Source organism: Hemiscyllium ocellatum, chromosome 9 (genome assembly GCF_020745735.1).
Source record: "Hemiscyllium ocellatum isolate sHemOce1 chromosome 9, sHemOce1.pat.X.cur, whole genome shotgun sequence".
Taxonomy (NCBI): Eukaryota; Metazoa; Chordata; class Chondrichthyes; order Orectolobiformes; family Hemiscylliidae; genus Hemiscyllium; species Hemiscyllium ocellatum.
In genome coordinates, this window is record NC_083409.1 from 84,502,893 (window position 1) to 84,521,434 (window position 18,542).

At 41.9% G+C, this 18,542-nt stretch overlaps 1 protein-coding gene across 1 annotated transcript; it reads left to right on the forward strand.

Moving 5' to 3' along the window:
* Positions 1-62: 62 nt before the first annotated feature.
* Positions 63-10,313, forward strand: LOC132818794 (uncharacterized). The gene is made up of 2 exons (XM_060829878.1): positions 63-150; positions 9,335-10,313. The coding sequence occupies exons 1-2, from the start codon at positions 135-137 to the stop codon at positions 10,090-10,092; spliced, it is 774 nt and encodes a 257-aa protein (XP_060685861.1). The 5' UTR covers positions 63-134; the 3' UTR covers positions 10,093-10,313.
* Positions 10,314-18,542: the final 8,229 nt, after the last annotated feature.

Below are 18,542 nucleotides of genomic sequence, written 5' to 3' on the forward strand. Positions count from 1 at the left end.
ACACACACCGCGCACGCGCAGTGTGGCGAGCCGGCGGCGCTGACGTCACAAGCGCTAGCCACGCCCCATGAACTCCAACCTTTCAGAGCAGACCCCAGCCTTGCAACTGGAGCTGAAGTCATTCTCCAGTTTACATGATCCTGCCAAATAGTAAGTATGGCATGTCAGGACGCCACTAGAAACGTAAATTAATGTAGCTTCATCAGTTTGGTAAAATTGAATTAGGTTTATTGTCACATGTGGGAGAAAGTGAGGGCTGCAGATGCTGGAGATCAGAGCTGAACAATGTGTTGCTGGAAAAGCGCAGCAGGTCAGGCAGCATCCAAGGAGCAGGAGAATCAATGTTTCAGGTATGAGCTCAGGCCCAAAACGTCGATTCTCCTGCTCCATGGATGCTGCCTGACCTTCTGTGCTTTTCCAGCAACACATTTTTCAGTTACTGTAACATGTACCTACATGAGTACAGTGGAAAGTTTGCATGTCACCATTTATGGCGCCATCTTAGGTACAAAGCAGAAATATAATGAAAAACAAAGTTATTAATCAACGTAGTCTTTCTTACTAAAGGGTGGAAAAGCAAAGAAAGACAGTTAACAGTTCAACACCTGGCCATATTGGGCTCTCAGTCCTCACAAGGGCTTGAGCTTGACTCCGTCATCAACTAGAGCTGCTTGCTCTTGCCACAATAGACAGGCAAGAGGCTGGAAGAACACAGCAAACAGGCAATATCAGGAGGTGGAGAAATCGATGTTGTGACAAGCCTTCTTCAAGACTTGCCACCTTGCAACCTATTCCTGCTACTACCAATGCCACTTGAAGTTTGTTTCTGCTCTTGCAGCTACTTCTGGCTGTCTGCTCTTCCTCTCACTGCCAGCTGTCCTAAGCGGCCTGCTCCTGCTCTTCTGCTGGAGTCCCACCCTAGTATAGTTCAAGACCCCAGCCAGTTTCACGGTCCAGACTCAAAGAAGCCACAATGTCATCAACCTCCAGAGTTCTGCCTGGCCACACCAGCCGCCTCATAGCTGACTGCCAGACCCTCCAGCCACTGCTGTCACCGGCACTGACTCCACAATGAAACTTCCTCCCAAAAGTACATAAACAAAAACTGTAAATGAAAATAAAAGAAAGCAAAAAGGATGAGAAGTCCCTCTTGGACTTTTGTTCAGGCAAATTACTCAATGTCCAGTTCCCAAATAAAATTGCCACTGTATGACATAAACTGGTGAAAGAGGCAGGTTTTCTGAAGGGTGTTGAACAAAGAAAGATAAGTGAAAAAGCTTGAGGGAACTCCAAAGCTCATGTCCATTTCAGTTGGAAGACATGGCTGTTAATGGCTGTGGCAAAAGTGAGGACTGCAGATGCTGGAGATTAGAGTCGAGAGTGTGGCGCTGGAAAAGCATAGCAGATCAGGCAGCATCCATGGAGCAGGAAAATCGGCAAAAGGCAGATGATACCTGACTTGCTGTGCTTTTCAGCAGAACACTCTTGAGTGTTAATGGCTGTGCAAAGTGAATTAGGGATGTTCAAGAAGTCCACAAAAAAACCAAAAGAACTGCAGATGCTGGAAATAAAAACAAAAACAGAAATTACTGGAAAAACGCCACAGGTCTGATAGCACTTATGGAGAGAGTTTAGAGTTAACATAAGTCCACACATAATTTAACATGATTTGACTTAATGGAAATTAAGAAGTGTGGAAACGTGAAGATTATTTAAAGGATTGCAGTTCATTAGGAGTTATGGACATAGGGAGAGGATATGCCATAGAAGCATTTGTAAACAAGGACGGGAATTTTTAAATCAAGGTGATGCTGGGTCTGGGCCCAGTTTTGGTCAGCAAACATAAAGGCAGTCAGTGAATGACATTTAGTGTGAGTTAGGACATCAGGTTTATGGGAGAAAAAATTTAGAATACTTGGCATTATAGAGTCATGGATGTACAGCACCGAAACAGACCTTTCAGTCCACCTCATCCATGCTGACCAGATATCCCAAACTAATCTAGTCCCGCTTGCCAGTATCCGGCCCTTATCCCTCCAAACTCCTCCTATTCATATACCCATCCAGGTGCATTTTAAATGTTGCAATTGTACTAGCCTCCACTACTTCTTCCAGCAGCTCATTCGATACATGCACCACACTCTGCATGAAAAAGTTGCCCCTTAGGACTCTTTTATATCTTTCCCCTCTCACCCTAAACCTGTGCCCTCTAGTTCTGGACTCCCCATGCCAGGGAAAAGACCTTGTCTATTTATCCTATCCATGCCCCTCAAGATTTTATAAACCTCTATATGGTCTCTCCTCAGCTCCAGGGAAAATAGCTCCAGCCTATTCAACCTCTCCCTATAGCTCAAATCCTCTAACCCTGGCAACATCCTTGTAAGTCTTTTCTGAACCCTTTCGAGTTTCAAAACATCCATCCAATAGGAAGGAGACCAAAATTGCATGCAATATTCCAACAGTGGCTGAACCAATGTGCTGTACAGCCGCAACATGACCTCCCAACTCCCATACTCAATAGTCTAACCAATAATGGAAAGCATGCTTCACTATCCTATCTACCTGCAACTCACTTTCAAGGAGATTTGAACTTGCACTTCAAGCTGTCTGTTCAGCAACACTCCCTAGGACGTTATCATTAAGTGTATAAGTCCTGTTAAGGTTTGTTTTCCCAAAATGCAGCACCTCGCATTTATTTAAATTAAACTCCATTTACCACTCCTCAGCCCACTGGCCCATCTGATCAAGATCCCGTTGTAATTTGAGGTAACCGTCTTTGCTGTCAGCTACACCTTTTGGTATCATCTGCAATTTACTGAATATACCTCTCAGGCTCACATCCAAACTATTTATACAAATGACCAAAAGTAGTGGACCCAGCACCGATCCTTGTGGCACTCCACTGATCACAGGCCTCCAGTCTGAAAAACAACCCTCCCCCACCACCCTCTGTCTTCTAACTTTGAGCCAATTCTGTATCCAAATGGTTAGTTCTCCCTGTATTCCATAAGATCTAATCTTGCTAACCAGTCTCCCATGGGGAACCTTGTCGAACGTCTTACTGAAGTGCATATAGATCAAGTCCACTGCACTGCCCTCATCAATCCTCCTTGTTACTCCTTCAAAAAACTCAACCAAGTTTGTGAGACATGATTTCCCATGCACAAAGCTATGATGACTATCCCTAATCAGTCCTTGCCTTTCCAAATACATATACATCCTTTCCCTCAGGATTCCCTCCAACAACTTGCCCACCACTGATGTCAGGCTCACCAGTCTATAGTTCCTGATTTGTCCTTACCATCTTTCTTCAATAGTGACACCACTTTAGCCAACCTCCAGTCTTTTAGCACCTCACCTGTGATTATCAATGATACAAATATCTCAGCAAGAGGCCCAGCAATCACTTCCCTCGCTTCCCACAGAGTTCTAGTGTATGGCTGATCAGGTCCTGGGAATTTATCCACCTTTATGCATTTCAAGACATTCAGCACACCTCCTCTATAACATGAACATTTTTCAAGATGTCACCATCTATTTCCCTACATTCTATATTTTCCATGTCCGTTTTCACGGTAAACACTGATGCAAAATACTCATTTAGTACCTCCTCCATCTCCTGTGACTCCACACAAATTCTGCTTTGCTGATCTTTGAGGGGCCCTATTTGCTCCTTTGTTACCCTTTTGCCCTTAATGTATTTGTAAAAACCCTTTGGGTTCTCCTTAACCCTATTTGCAAAGCTATCTCATGTCTCCTTTTTGCCCTCCTGATTTCCCTCTTAAGTATACTGCTACTGCTTTTATACTGTTCTAAGGATTCACTCAAACTATCATGTCTATACCTAACAAATGCTTCCTTCTTTTTCTTAACCAAAACCTCAATTTCTCTAATCATCCAGCATTCCGTACACCTACCAGCCTTCCCTTTCACCCTAACATGAATATACTGTCTCTGGATTCTCGTTATCTAATTTCTGAAGGCTTCACAATTTTTAGCCATCCCTTTACCTGCGAGCATTTGCCCCCAGTCAGCTTCTGAAAGTTCTTGTCTAATACCGTCAAAATTAGCCTTCCTCCAATTTAGAACTTCAACTTTTAGATCTGGTCTATCCTTTTCCATCACTATTTTAAAACTAATAGAACTATGGTCGTTGGCCCCAAAGTGTTCCCCCACTGACACCTCAGTCACCTGCCCTGCCTTATTTCCCAACAGTACATCAAATCTGCACCTTCTCTAGTAGGTATATCATATACTTTACTTGTACACCCATAACAAATTCCTCTCCGTCTAACCCCTTAACACTATGGCAGTCCCAGTCTGTGTTTGGAAAATTAAAATCCCCTACCATAACCACCCTATTATTCTTACAGATAACTGAGATCGCCATATAAATTTGTTTTTCAACTTTCTGCTGACTATTTGGGAGTCTATAATACAATCCCAACAAGGTGATCATTCCTTTCTTATTTCTCAGTTCCACCCAAATAACTTCCCTGGATGATTTTCCAGGAATATCCTCCCTCAATACAGCTGTTAAGCTATCACTTATCAAAATGCCACTCCCCCTCTGTTTTGCCTCCCTTTCTGTCCTTCCTGTAGCATTTGTATTCTGGAACATTAAGCTGCCAGTCCTGTCCATCCATGAGCCATGTTTCTGTAATTGCCCTGATATCCCAATCCCATGTTCCTAGCCATGCCCTGAGTTCATCTGCCTTCCCTGTCAGGCCTCTTGCATTGAAATAAATGCAGTTTAATTTATCAGTCCTACCTTGTTCTCTGCGTTGTCCCTGCCTGCCCTGGCTGTTTGACTTGCTTCTTTTCTCAACTGTACCAGCCTCAGATTGATCTCTTGCCTCACAATCTCCCTTGGTCTCCTCCCTGCTGCGCCCCCCCTGCCGTCAACTAGTTCAAATCCTCCCAAGCAGTTCTTGCAAATCTTCCTGCCAGTATATTAGTCCCCTTCCAATTTAGGTGCAAACCTGTCCTTCTTGCACAGGTCCATCGTACCCCAGAAAAGATTCCAATGATCCAAAAATGTGAATCCTTCTTTGATACACCATGCCATGCATTCATCTGCTCTATCCTCACATTCCTACCCTCACTAGCACGTAGCACCGGGAGTAATCCAGCTATTACTACTCTCGAGGACCTGCTTTTTATGTTCCTGCCAAACTCTCTATATTCTCCCATCCTCTTCCCTTCCTATGTCGTTGGTTCCAGTGTGTATAATGACCCCCTGCTGGGCTCTCTTCCCATTGAGAACATTCTTGATCCTGGCACCAGGGAGGCAATACACCATTCTGATTTTTCACTGCTGGCCACAGAAACATCTGTCTGTGCCTTGGACTAGAGAGTCCCCTAACACAATCGATCTCTTGGAACCTGACATACCCCTCATTGCATTAGAGCCAGTCTCGATACCAGAACCTTGTCTGATCCTGCTACATTCCCCCAAGAATCCATCACTCCCTATATTTTCCAAAACAGCATACTTGTTTGAAATGGGGATAGCCACAGAAGACCCCTAGGCACTACCTAGGCGAAACTGAGTACTGTAAATGCTGAAGATTAGAATCAAGTGTGTGGTGCTGGAAAAGCACAGCAGGTCAGGCAGCATCCGAGGAGCAGGAAAATCGACTTTTCGGGCAAAACCCCTTCATTGGTAATGAGGCTGGACCCTCGGGGGTGGAGAGTTAAATGGGAAGGGGGTGGGGTTGGGGTAACTGGCTGAAAATGCGGTAGGTGGATGGAGGTGGGGTAGGTGGGAAGGAAGATGGACAGGTAGAACAGGTCATGAGGGCAGTGCTGAGCTGGAAGGTTGGAACTGGGATAAGGTGGAGGGAGGGGAATTGAGGAAACTGATAAAATCTACATTGATGTCATGGGGTTGGAGGGTCCCGAGGCGGAAGATAAGGGTGTCAGGCGGTCCATATCATCAGCAGAGTGAGAAGGGGAGTTAAAGTGTTCGGCCACGGGGTGGTGGGGTTGACTGGTGCGGGTGTCCCGGAGATGTTCTCTGAAGCACTCTGCGAGTAGGCGCCCTGTCTCCCCAATACAGAGGAGACCGCATCGGGAACAACGGATACAATGAATGACAACGGATACAATGGAACCACAGGTGAAACTTTGATGGATGTGGAAGGCTCCTTTGGGGTTTTGGATGGAGGTGAGGGAGGAGGTGTGGGCACAGGTTTTGCAATTCTGCAGTGGCAGGGGAAGGTGCAGGAGGGGATGGTGGGTGCACAACCTGCCTACCTCTCTTACCACTCCAGGCATTAACCCATCTATGTATCTGCGACTTTTCTCCCTTCCTATAGCTGCCATCCATCACACCCCCCTTGCTCTTGTAAATTCCTCATTGCCTCCAACTGTCGCTCCAACCGATCTATTCATAGAATGTAGAACATAGAACATTACAGTGCAGTCCTGGCCCTTCGGCCCTCAATGTTATGCCAACCTGTGAAACCAATCTGAAGTCCATCTAACCTACATGATTCCATCCTCGCCCATATTGTCTATCCAATGACCATTTAAAGTTAGTGATTTTACTACAGTGGACTCTTCTTCTAACAAAAACAGCCCCAAGTCCTCATAAGACCTTCCTTCCATACCAGGCAATATCTTAGTAAATCTCCTCTGAACCTTTTCCAAAGCTTCCACATTCTTCCTATAATGCGTTAACTGGAACTGTATGCAATACCAGAATTTTTTACAACTGCAGTATGATCTCATAGTTCCGAAACTCAATCCCTCTACCAATAAAAGATGACACACCGTATGCCTTCTTAACAATCCTATTAACTTGGGTGGCAACTTTCAAGGATCTGTGTACCTGGACATCAAGATCTCTCTGCACATCTACACTACCAAGAATCTTACCATTAGCTCAGTACTCTGCATTCCTGTTGCTCCTTACAAAGTGAATCACCTCACACTTTTCCACATTAAACTCCATTTGCCAGTTTTCAGCCCAGCTCTACAGCTTATCTATGACCCTCTGTACCCGACAACATTCTTCTTCACTATCCACAACTCTACCTTAAATTTACTAACCCATCCTTCTATGCCCTCTTCCAGGTTATTTATATAAATGACAAACAACAGTGGACCCAAAACAGATCCTTGCAGTACCCCATTAGTACTCCAGGATGAATATTTCCCATCAACCACCACCCTCTGTCTTCTTTCAGTTAGCCAATTTTTGGTCCAAACCACTATATCACCCTCAATCCCATCTGTGTTTTCTGCAATAGTCTACCGTAGTGAGTCTTATCAAATCCTTACTGAAATCCATAAACACCACATCAACCACTTTACCCTCATCCACGTGTTTGGTCACCTTCTCAAAGAACTCAATAAGGTTTGTGAGGCACAACCTACTCTTCACAAAACCATGTTGACTATCCCTAATCAATTTATTCCTCTCTGGATGATTATAAATTCTATCTCTTATAACCCTTTCCAACACTTTATCCACAACTGAAGTAAGGCTCACAGGTCTATAATTTCCAGGGTTGTCTGTACTCCCCTTCTTGAACAAGGGAACAACATTTGCTATCCTCCATTCTTCTGAAACTATTCCTGTAGACAGTGACGACATAAGGATCAAAGCCAAAGGCTCGGCAATCTCCTCCCTTGCTTCCCAGAGAATCCTAGGATAAATCCCATTCAATCTGATAGGATTCGCAACCAATGGCATTTATTGTAGATATAATCCTCAGTAACATGCAAACTCTCCCTGAACTTCCCTATCCGACAAGAAGAGCATATCACTGTACTAATTTTTGCTTTTCCAATCTACAGATCCAGAAAATAGCACTGTCTTATTTCTCTACAAAACACTGTTCCAGGCTAACTTAATACCTATGGGTTATATTTTTAAGTTTAATCAAGAGACAAATCTCAAATAAAACACTTAATCAAGAAAGAACCCACTCTACTCACTATTGTAGATTTACAACAAGGCTATACTTAAAATTATTCACTTATCTGTTTCTGTGCTGTGACCTCTCCCAAACAGGTTCCTCGATGATCAGTTGTGAATTTCACTGTTTGTTAATGTTCCCTGATGGACTCCATTGTCCAGCGATACATAATTCAACAGCAAAGGCAGTAACTGCGCGGGTTCACTGCTGTGTCAGCAGTGTGGGTTTCTTTCTTTCTTTATTTCTCTCCTGCAATGACCTGACCATGTGCCATGGTTTTGACTTTTTTTCACCAAAGTTCCAAAACAATGCAACAGCATATAAAACAGTAACCGCTGCTCCTGGAGTTCACCTCCAACACCCAAAATGCCTCAAAAAACGAGCAACCTGTTACAGCCAGAAATCTTTCCCATCTCCCATCTGATAAAGGGTTGTCAATCTGAAATGTTAAGTCTGTCTTTTCATTGGTAACTTAGAAACAGCTATCATCTTCACTGGGTGTTAATATTTGACACCACCCCCCCCCCCCCTTCAATAACACTGTAATTCTTCTTTTGAGCTAACAACCAGAGCACCCATATTTACTCTCAGTCAGATTCAAACATAATTCAGATGGCTCCTTCTATTTAATCTTCATTTATAAGTACATTGCCAAACCATGATAATCTTACAAAACAAAAGATCCAGTCCTAAAAATAATCATAATATTAACCTCACACTTGTAACTGCAGCAGCAGTCAGTTTCAACTTTAGGAATTTATTGTGGAGGACAGTGAAATGGCAGAGAACCTAAAGTTACTTTATTAAAGAGGATGCAGATAATTCTCCAGAAATTAATACTACTAAACAAGGCCATTTGGCCTGTTGCATTTGCACAAATCCTCCAAAGAACATCCCACCCAGATCCTATCTCCACACTTACCATAGCTAATCCACCTAGCCTACTCATCCCTCGATACTACAAGGCAATTTAGCATGGTCCATCCGCCTAACCTGCACATCTTTAGGTTTGTGGGAGGAAACCAGAGCACCCAAAAGAAATAGGGAGAACATACAAACTCTACATGGACAGTTGCCCAAGGCTAGAATTGAACAAGGTTCCTTGCACTGTGAGGCAGCAATGCTAACCACTGTGCCACCATGCTGCAACTTGAAAAGCTGACTAATCCAAATGTGATAAATCTCCTAGACTCAATGAGCTTCTTCCTAGAGTGTTGTCAGAGTTGACTCTTTGGATTTCTCAACTCCAGCGAGATATAGGAGCTCACTCATTGAACATTTTCAGAGCAAATACCAATTGATTTCTAGAGAATAATGACATAAAGTGGCATTGATGAAACTCATGGGCTGAATGGCCTGTTCCTGTTCTGTATTCTAGTATATACACTTACATATTTTATTTTCAGATTGGGTTTGTCCATTTTTCATCACTTTTGGAGCATGTATGATACTATCAACTGTCGCCTGTTGTCTGTTTCACATGAGGAAGACCAGAAATCGGAAAAGAGAGATAACAGAATGGGTGAATGCCATGAAATATGGGGGCAAAGTATACCATCCATTACTGCACTGGATTAAGAACAACAGTGAGTTATCCATTAAAACCAGAATGTATTCCACAGGAAATGAGAAATGCAAGAAGAGAAAGGTTTGGGAAACTCGTGCCATATCACCAGTGAGATATGCAAAGAGAATGGAGGAACCAGGTGTGCTTACTTGTGAAGCAGGTGACTCTAATAGTATGCCGCTTGGAAACAAGCCTTTCCCCAAATCACCAGTTTATGTTGCTTCTGGTGAAGCTAGTTCCCTGCATTTTCACACTAATAGTAAACAAGCCAATCATAGATCTTCTTTACATCGGGAGAAATTCCAACAGCAAGTCTTTCCAACCCCTGTCTTTATGAGTGAAACATTTGCTAATTTTCACAAATATGTGATGGAAACCGATGGACGGCAATCTGCCATAGCTTGTCCAGATGTCAGTGATTCATTAAGTTCTTCAGACAACCAGGTGTATTCAGATTCTATTTCAACTCGACTGTCTGATTTAAAGCCTACAAAGCAGCAGGCTTCAACCATTACAAAGGAGTTGTGTAAGACACCAACATTGTCGGAGTCAAACTCAGACACCCAGAAATCCAATGTTTATTCAGTCCCTTTGTGAACATTTTTTGTTTGTTTTTCAGACTCCAAATGCTGTATTCGATCTATTCAAAACCAGTTGACTTGCCAAATTATGGTGTTCTAAAAAAATCTGCATCATTTCAAGATTCCATGATTCTCGCAGCTGAATAATCAGCATGTTTTTTAAATCTATTCTTCCCTGAAATCAATTCCAGCTCGTATCAAAAGTATTACCTTCAAATTTCACTTTACAATTAAGTAACTTTCATGTATTTTGTTTCAACTTTGGTGTGGCCTATTCTGGAAATTTTATGCATTTCATATGATGTGTTCACTTTAAGTTGTATACATGTAAGCCAAACAGCTTGTGTTTTTAGTGGTTAGATTTTAAATTAAAAGGAAAATTTGATTTTTAGTGCAGCATAATTGTGGATTCAAATGCAAATCTATTGTTTTTATAATGAATACAATTCAAATCCTTTTGATCCAAACTTAAATACTTAACACTGTTTTTATCATTAAAACATGATAGGTGCATTTATACATGCATTTTGTCCTTTCCATGCTTTAATTCCAGGGCAAGGGGTATGTCTTAGAACGTTTTCTTATCTAAAGTAAGACTTGCCTCCAGCTGTAGAGGAGGCAGTGTTCTGGTTGGGAGTATCATAGTTATCCAGAGTCTCAGGCTAATGCTTGGGAACTTAGGTTTGAATCCAACCTCAAAATGATGAAATTTGAATTCAATCAATTAATAGACCTGAATGTTAATGGCAATCGTGAAACCATTGTAAATTTATGTAAAAGTTCAGCTGCTTCATTGATGTCATATAGGCTACTGATCTGGTCTATATGTAACTCCATGGCTTCATCAATGTAGTTAACTCTTAAATTGCCTAGCAAGATTCAGTTGTAGCAAACCACTTCCACTAAGGAATGAAATTGGAATGACGACCAGCATACATAATAGCAAAGTCCTCCTTACTAATTTCTAGGTGCCAATTCAATTCATTCCACATGATAACAATAAATTCCCAAAATCACTGAATACTGTACTGCAAAGATTGTGAGCCTGGACAACTTTCTGACAATAGTACTAAGTGTTTGTGCTCCAGACTAGCCGCACCTCCAGCCCTGTTTCAGTATGACAATACCACTAACATCTATCCGAAAAGATAGAAAAACACCCACGTACATTCTGTGCACAAAATGAGGGACAGAATACGTTGGGAATGCACAAAATAATGTAGGGAATCTAATCTTTAAAAAAAACAGTGACTACATTTTAGAAATTTGAAATAGAACCAGTTTGATTCAAGATTGGGATAGACAGACTCTAACCTCACATTGTCTGAGCTGAGATATCACCTTTTTTGTAAATCTTTAAGTTATCTCAAGAATATGACTTAAAAGAAGTTCTGGAATTTACATATTAATGAACCAAAACCTGCAACCTGCAATTCTAAATGATGAAAGACTTAATAGCAATCCGGATTTGTTCAATACAGAAGAACCTCGATTATCCGAACAAGGTGGGCGGGCACTATTTCGTTCAGATAATTGATTATTTGGTTAATTGATTTCCTCTGAGGCTTGGAGTTTTCAGTGGTCTGCTCCGTGTTCAGGAGACTACGCAGCAGCACACTGCGCGCAAGACCCCGCCCCCTGTCTGCCCGCCTCCACCCGCCCCCACCCTACCCCCCCAACCCCATCTGCTCCCATCCCGCCCCCAAATCCTGTCCACCCCCCCACACCCTCCGCCCCTAAACCCATCTCTCACCACCCGCGCCCAACCTCACCTGGCTGCTGGACTGTACACCAACAGTAAGAATGCTACTGCCTTTGTGGGGTAAGCCGCCAAATAGTGCGCGCGCGCACACACACACACAAACAATTTATTCCTGTAACGTTTTGACAGGTTCCACCTTTGTCATGTACAGGACAATGTTGGAGACATTATCTGGGGAAGGGGGGTTGAGGGTACACGCCTGTGTAAAACTCCATTGTGGTGAGAGAGAGCGCATGAGGTCAGTCATTTAGAGACGGTGTCTGGACTGTCCAGGACTGTCCTTGGCAACATTTGAGTGAGCCGAGTTTGTTTTTAATCATTGTACCTGTAAACAAAAGACGTGATCGTAGGTTGAAACAGCTTTTTGATAGGACCTCAAGATCTCCTTCGGATAATCCGATACAGTATTCAGATAATCAAATTTCCTTATAATTTCAGTTGCATGACACTGTAACCTTTTTTAATGTGTCTTATGCTCTGCTGTACAGCTATCTGATGAAGGAACAGTGCTCTGACAGCTAGTCTTCCAAATAAACCTGTCGGCCTATAACCTGGTATTGTGTGACTTTTACCACATTTTACCACTTGATTAGCTCTAAAACAGTTTGAATGCCCTACATTTCTGAGAGGCACAATAAAAATGCAAGTGTTTTTTTCTCTCAGACAATTGAACATGGCCAGGAACTGAAATTATCAATGGTATAATAAGCAAGCAGTTACTATCTTTAGGAAAGATTAGGAGAAGATTGACATGAAGAAAGAATTCTAATCAAATTTATATTGATTGGATATCCAATGGTATTGTGGGAATGTGTACATGTCAGCAGATGTCACATAATCAAAAATTGATTCATGGGTGACGCATTGTCATCTAGCATTAGAAGGGGAAGCCATTTGTCTGCCCCATTTATGGGAAGGGATTCACTCTTTATTCTGGTCTTTGGTCGCACAAATTCATGCTGAGGAGAAGCAATTCAATAGTGTTGCTTGTGGAAAGAAGTTTGGGTCTGTATCCTATCTCAATATACACAAGCGTGTTCACACTGGGGAGAGCCCTTTCACCTGCTCCACATGTGGAAAAGGATTCTTCTACTTTTAGGAGGGGAAGAAATCTGATACATTCACCACCAAGTATGATCCTGTCCCAAAACTAGAAGCTCCCAGATTAGTTTCCTTTTCTATGTTCCATTATTAATCTCAGATGGAATGATGATTGCAGGACTACAATTTGACTCAGAGCCACTGGACTAGGATGCAGTTAATTCTTTTGTAATTATTTGAAGACAAATGGAATATATATTTTCTGGCTAACATTTATTCCTCTATCAACAGATCCAAAAAAAGACTGGTCACTTATCTTGTTGTTGTGTCTGAATCATTGCTACGTGCAAACTTGTTACTACATTTGCCGATAAGCCAATAAGCTCTAACCTTTTAAAGCTAAAGTTCTTTCTTTCTTTGAAGCCAGCATTTAGATACTTTAAATGAAAAATCTATCAGAAACCGAAAGAACCCAGATGTCATTATTTTATTACACTACAGACTATTTTTTCATTAAGATACTTTTTTTTATGTAGATCAATGGAATCTTTGGTTTACAGATATTTTAAAATGAAATTGTAAAAGTTCGGTATTCAATTTTGAACAGGTCTGTGTCAACTTCATGGTCGAGCAATTCAAAACTGATTCTACCATTTGTTCTTTTCCTTAATCCAGCATCACCCAGTACTTTCTATTGTTATGCATTTTGCTTTTCAAATAATAAATGAGTACTACTCAACATATTCCTGTATAAGAAAAAGCAAATTGCATTTGTATAGAGCCTTTCATGACTACAGGACCACCCAAACTGCTTTGTAGCTATTAAAGTAATTTTTAAAATGCAGTTATTGTAGGAGATACAGCAGCAATTTGCACATGATAAGTTCCAAAAGGCAGCAACGTGATAATTACCAAACAATTTATTTTTATGATGTTGATAGAGGAGTAAATATTGGCTAACCACTGGGGTAACTCCCATACTCTTTTTCAAAATCATGCCAGGGGATCTTCTTTAAAGCCATATAAGATGACAAAGAAGGCTTCAATTTAACATCTGATCCAAAAAAGCAGCAGACTGCATTTATTTGTAGAATCAGACTAGGGTCAGCACTTTATGCACTTGTGCAAATAGAGCAGCAGTCACAGTGATTCATTTTCTGTTTAAAATGAGAGATGCTTTTAAGTGCCCTTGGAGGTTTTTTTAAAATTCATTCACAGAACGTTGGCATCGCTGGCTAGACCTGCATTTATCAGCCCTTTCTAATTGTCTTTGAGAATGTGGTGGTGAAGTGCCATTTAAACCATTACAGAACATGGCAGATAGGTACCCACAATACCATGAGGGAGGAAGTGTCAGAATATTGATCCAGTGATAATGATGGAAAGATGACATGGTTCCAAGTCAGACTGGTGCGTCCTAATATTTTCAAATAAACAAACATCTTAAATTGAGTTTTGACATGCAATTTGAAACCTGATATTAAAGAGTAAATTTACAGAAACATGTTAAGATGACAATTTCCCCCAAAGTGTCCTCTTTGTTTATCACTTGTTATTATTAAAATTCACCCCAGAATACATCAGCATTTTGTTTTCATGGCATATTCCGCTTTGAAAAGCATGTATGGGAATACTCCATCTTGCATTATTTATTAAATTATTTGATGAAAGAATGTATTCTCCGGTAGCTGGGTGTTCCTGAGAAACGAGAGTGTAGTGCTGGAAAAGCACAGCAGGTCAGGCAGCATCCGAGGAGCAGGAGAATCGATGTTTTGGGCATAAGCCCTTCATCAGGAAAGGCTGATGACCTGCTGTGCTTTTCCAGCACCACACTCTCAACTCTGATTTCCAGCATCTGCAGTGCTCACTTTCTCCCTGTTCCTGAGAAATGGCATTCATTATTGTATCCACAAGCAAGATTTTTATTCATTATAATTCTTCAATGTCTTGAATAAAGAAGACATTATTAAATCAAAAGAATTAATCAACCAACATGGGCTCATGAACACAACTCCAGGTTTAAAGCCTCATTAACTACCAGTTGAGTTGGACAGGAATCACCTCCACAAAACCTAAGTTCATCCACAATGTTTATGTACAATGTGTGGAAAATTAAATAACTTATCCCCATAACAAAGATATGAAGTTAGACTTGATGCTCCTGTCGCTGAGTGGAAATGTGTTAGAAAAAGTTGCCCTTGTATTGATAGTTGCTGTACATTTAGTTAGTGTGTGCATTCGCAACCATTCTTGATGAATTTCCATATCATCCAGAGTTACAGTGAATATAGCACCTCAAACAGTGCAGTACATCCACAGTGTTGCACCATAATTTCAGCCTTTAGTTTTGAGCTCAGATCATGGAATGGATGAATCAAACTCAAACTGGCTCAGACAAGATCGCGATCAACTTAATCCTAGCTCACACACATGTACAGAGACTCCAAACAAAAGAAGCACTGGCATTATGGCCTGTTGTTTATTTGTGTTCAGGTTTCGTTGGGTTGGTGATATCATTTCCTGTGATGATGTCTCACTCTTTGGGCTGTAACTCTGCCCATCACTTATTCCTTACCCACCTGATCTTCTGCATAAAAGCCAACTTTCAGCTACCATCAATTCTGAACTTGGGGTCACTGGACCCAAAATGTACGACTACTCTGATTCATTAAACAACAGTGTGCGTGTGCAAGTAAAACACAGATATAATTGGACACTAATAGAAAACAGCAGCCAGTCTCGAAGGTGCATCGAAAGGGTGAATTTAGATTAAATTAGATTAATTACAGTATAGAAACAGGCCCTTCGGCCCAACAAGTCCATACAGACCCTCTGAAGAGCAATCCACCCAGACCCATTCCCCTTCACCTAACACTACGGGCAATTTAGCATGGCCAATTCACCTAATCTGCACTTTTTTTTTGGACTGTGGGAGGAAACCGGAGCGCCCGGAGGAAACCTACACAGACACAGGGAGAATGTGCAAACTCCACACAGACAGTTGCCTGAGACAGAAATTGAACCCAGGTCTCTAGTGCCGTGAGGCAGCATTGCTAACCACTGTGCCACTGTGCCATCCAGATTTTAATTTGTTTTCATAAAAACTAAAACATTTCTTTCTAATGTACCTTCCTGCCACCAAAAACAAACTGGTTCCCAGTACCGGAGGCTGCATCCTTGCGTTGACCTTCCCTGTCCCCACTCCCTGCGTAGATCTCCCTGTCCCAAGCTTTGGTCCTCCTCCCACTGGAGAGAGTAAGCTCTGCATAAGCCACAGCCTCATCCCCCTCTGCCCACAAACACTTCATTAGTGGCATGTGCAGTGATGCTAACATCCCTGTACACAGCATGTGGTGATACGATCTGAGCAATTCATACACAGATGCTCCCAGCACCCAGCTCATAGGCTGTATCTGCATGTGCGTGGAACCATTTTAGCGCTGTGGAAAATCACTCCAAAATTGGAAATGCTGAAAATCATGCAATGAAATATATGGAGAGCCAAATAAAGTTTTTACACCAACATGCCATGCCTCATACAAGCTCCATATATTTCATCTCGCCTTCTAACACAGAAAGCATGAAGCCAAACCACTAAGACTGCTGTATAACAAAAAATATAATTTGCTGGAAAAACTCAGCAGGTCTGGCAACATCTGTGTAGAGAAATCAGAGTTAACATTTAGGGTCCAGTTCCTTGACATCTCTTTTAATTTCTGGGATTAGGCAAACTGACCAACTTCCACAGTTACCTTGATTATACATCCTCACACCCTACTTCTTGTAAAGACTGTATTCCATTCTCCAAGTTCCTCCATCTCTGAAACTTCTGTTCGGATGATGCCAAATTCAACAAAGGCCTCCAAAATATCCACCTTCTTTCAGCCAAGGATTCCCCAGCACTGGGTCTGACACATCTCTTCCACTTTAGCCCTCACACTTTGTCTTTCCTCTCACAACAGCAATTGGATCGCCCTTGTCCTCACCTACCATCCCACCAGCATTCACATCCAGAAGACCATTAGCCACCATTTTCACTACCTTCAGTGGATGCCACCATCAGACACATATTCACCTCTCTCGACAGCCTTCTACAAGGATCATTCCTTCTGGGACTACCAACTCCACTACCAAGATCTCCCTACAGTCCCACTGCATCTTCCCTTGCAACCGCAGAACATGTAACATCTGCCCATTTACTTTCTCCTCAATATCCAAGGGCTCAAACATACCTTCCAGGTGAAGCAGTGCCCACTCATACTGCATAAGCTGTTCACAATGTGGTTTCCTCTGCACTGAAAAAATGAAATGTGGACTGGGTGACCGCTTCACATAGTGACTATATTCTGTCTGAAAAAAAAGACCCTAGGCTTCCAGTTGCCACCCTATTTCCTGGCTAACATCTGTCTCAGGCTTGCAGCACTGTTCCTGTGAAGCTCAGCACAAACTGGAAGAATAGCATTTCATTTTCTGCTTGGGAACTCTACAGTCTTCTGGACTCAATATTGAGTACAACAATTTTAGGACTTGACCATGCTTCCCCAACCCTCACACACCAGGACCTTGTCATCGTGTAATGTTAAATGGTTAAATAGTACTGTATCTGTGGACATTAATGTTAAAGGGTTAAACTATACTATCCTTCTGCAAGAAGGTGAACATTCTGGAAGTGGGTGGGGGGGGCGACATTTTGTCTCACAAATAGCAGGCAAAAATTTAGATGACTATCCATTGTAATCCACATCTAATTTGGACAACCAAATTGGGGGCGGGGGGGGGGGTTGTAGAGTACCTGTGAGCATTACCGACTGGCCTGTATAAAGGAATTGTGTTTTCTTTGTTCAGACTCTCACTTTGAATCGACTTCACACGCCTGCAAAGAGGGTCAAAGGGGGTAACCCAGCTTGTACAAGCTTTAATAAACTTTAACTGTGCAAAAGTCAGTGTGCGTGAATTGCATCTTGTGTGTGAAACCTTGGAAAAAGAACCTAACAATCGTTTGGTCTGCTATTACACACAACCCATTGTTGGCCATTAATAGTCCCCATTCACAGCTATTCATTCCTTTGCCTGTTCAACTGTTCTTCTCACAGGATGTAAGTTTGCTCACTGAGCTGGAAGGTTTGTTTTCAGACATTTCGTCACCATACTAAGCAAGATCATCAGTGGGCCTCTGCGGAAGCACTGGCAGTATGGCCTGTTTTATATTTGTGTTCAGGTTTTGTTGGGTTGGTGATATCATTTCCTGTGATGATGTCTCACTCTTTGGTCTATAACTCTGCCCATCACTTATTCCTTACCCACCTGATCTTCTGCATAAAAGCCAACTTCCAGCTAGAATCAGTTCTGAACTTGGGGGTCACTGGACCCAAAATGTTAACTCTGATTTCTCTTCACAGATGCAGCCAAACCTGCTGTGTTTTTCCAGCAATTTCTGTTTTTCTTTCTGATTTCCAACATCTGCAATTTTTTTTTGAGGCTTCTATATAAGTTCTGTTTCTGCTCCAAACTCTGACGACAATGGATTAATGAATGAATGTTTTTTATTTACTACTTAAGACGAATGTCCAAACTCATTAGCACGTAATCCAGTGTATTTTTTCAAAACTTGAATTTTATTTTTGTTGTTATACAGGTGTTAAAGAATCTGTAAACACAACCAC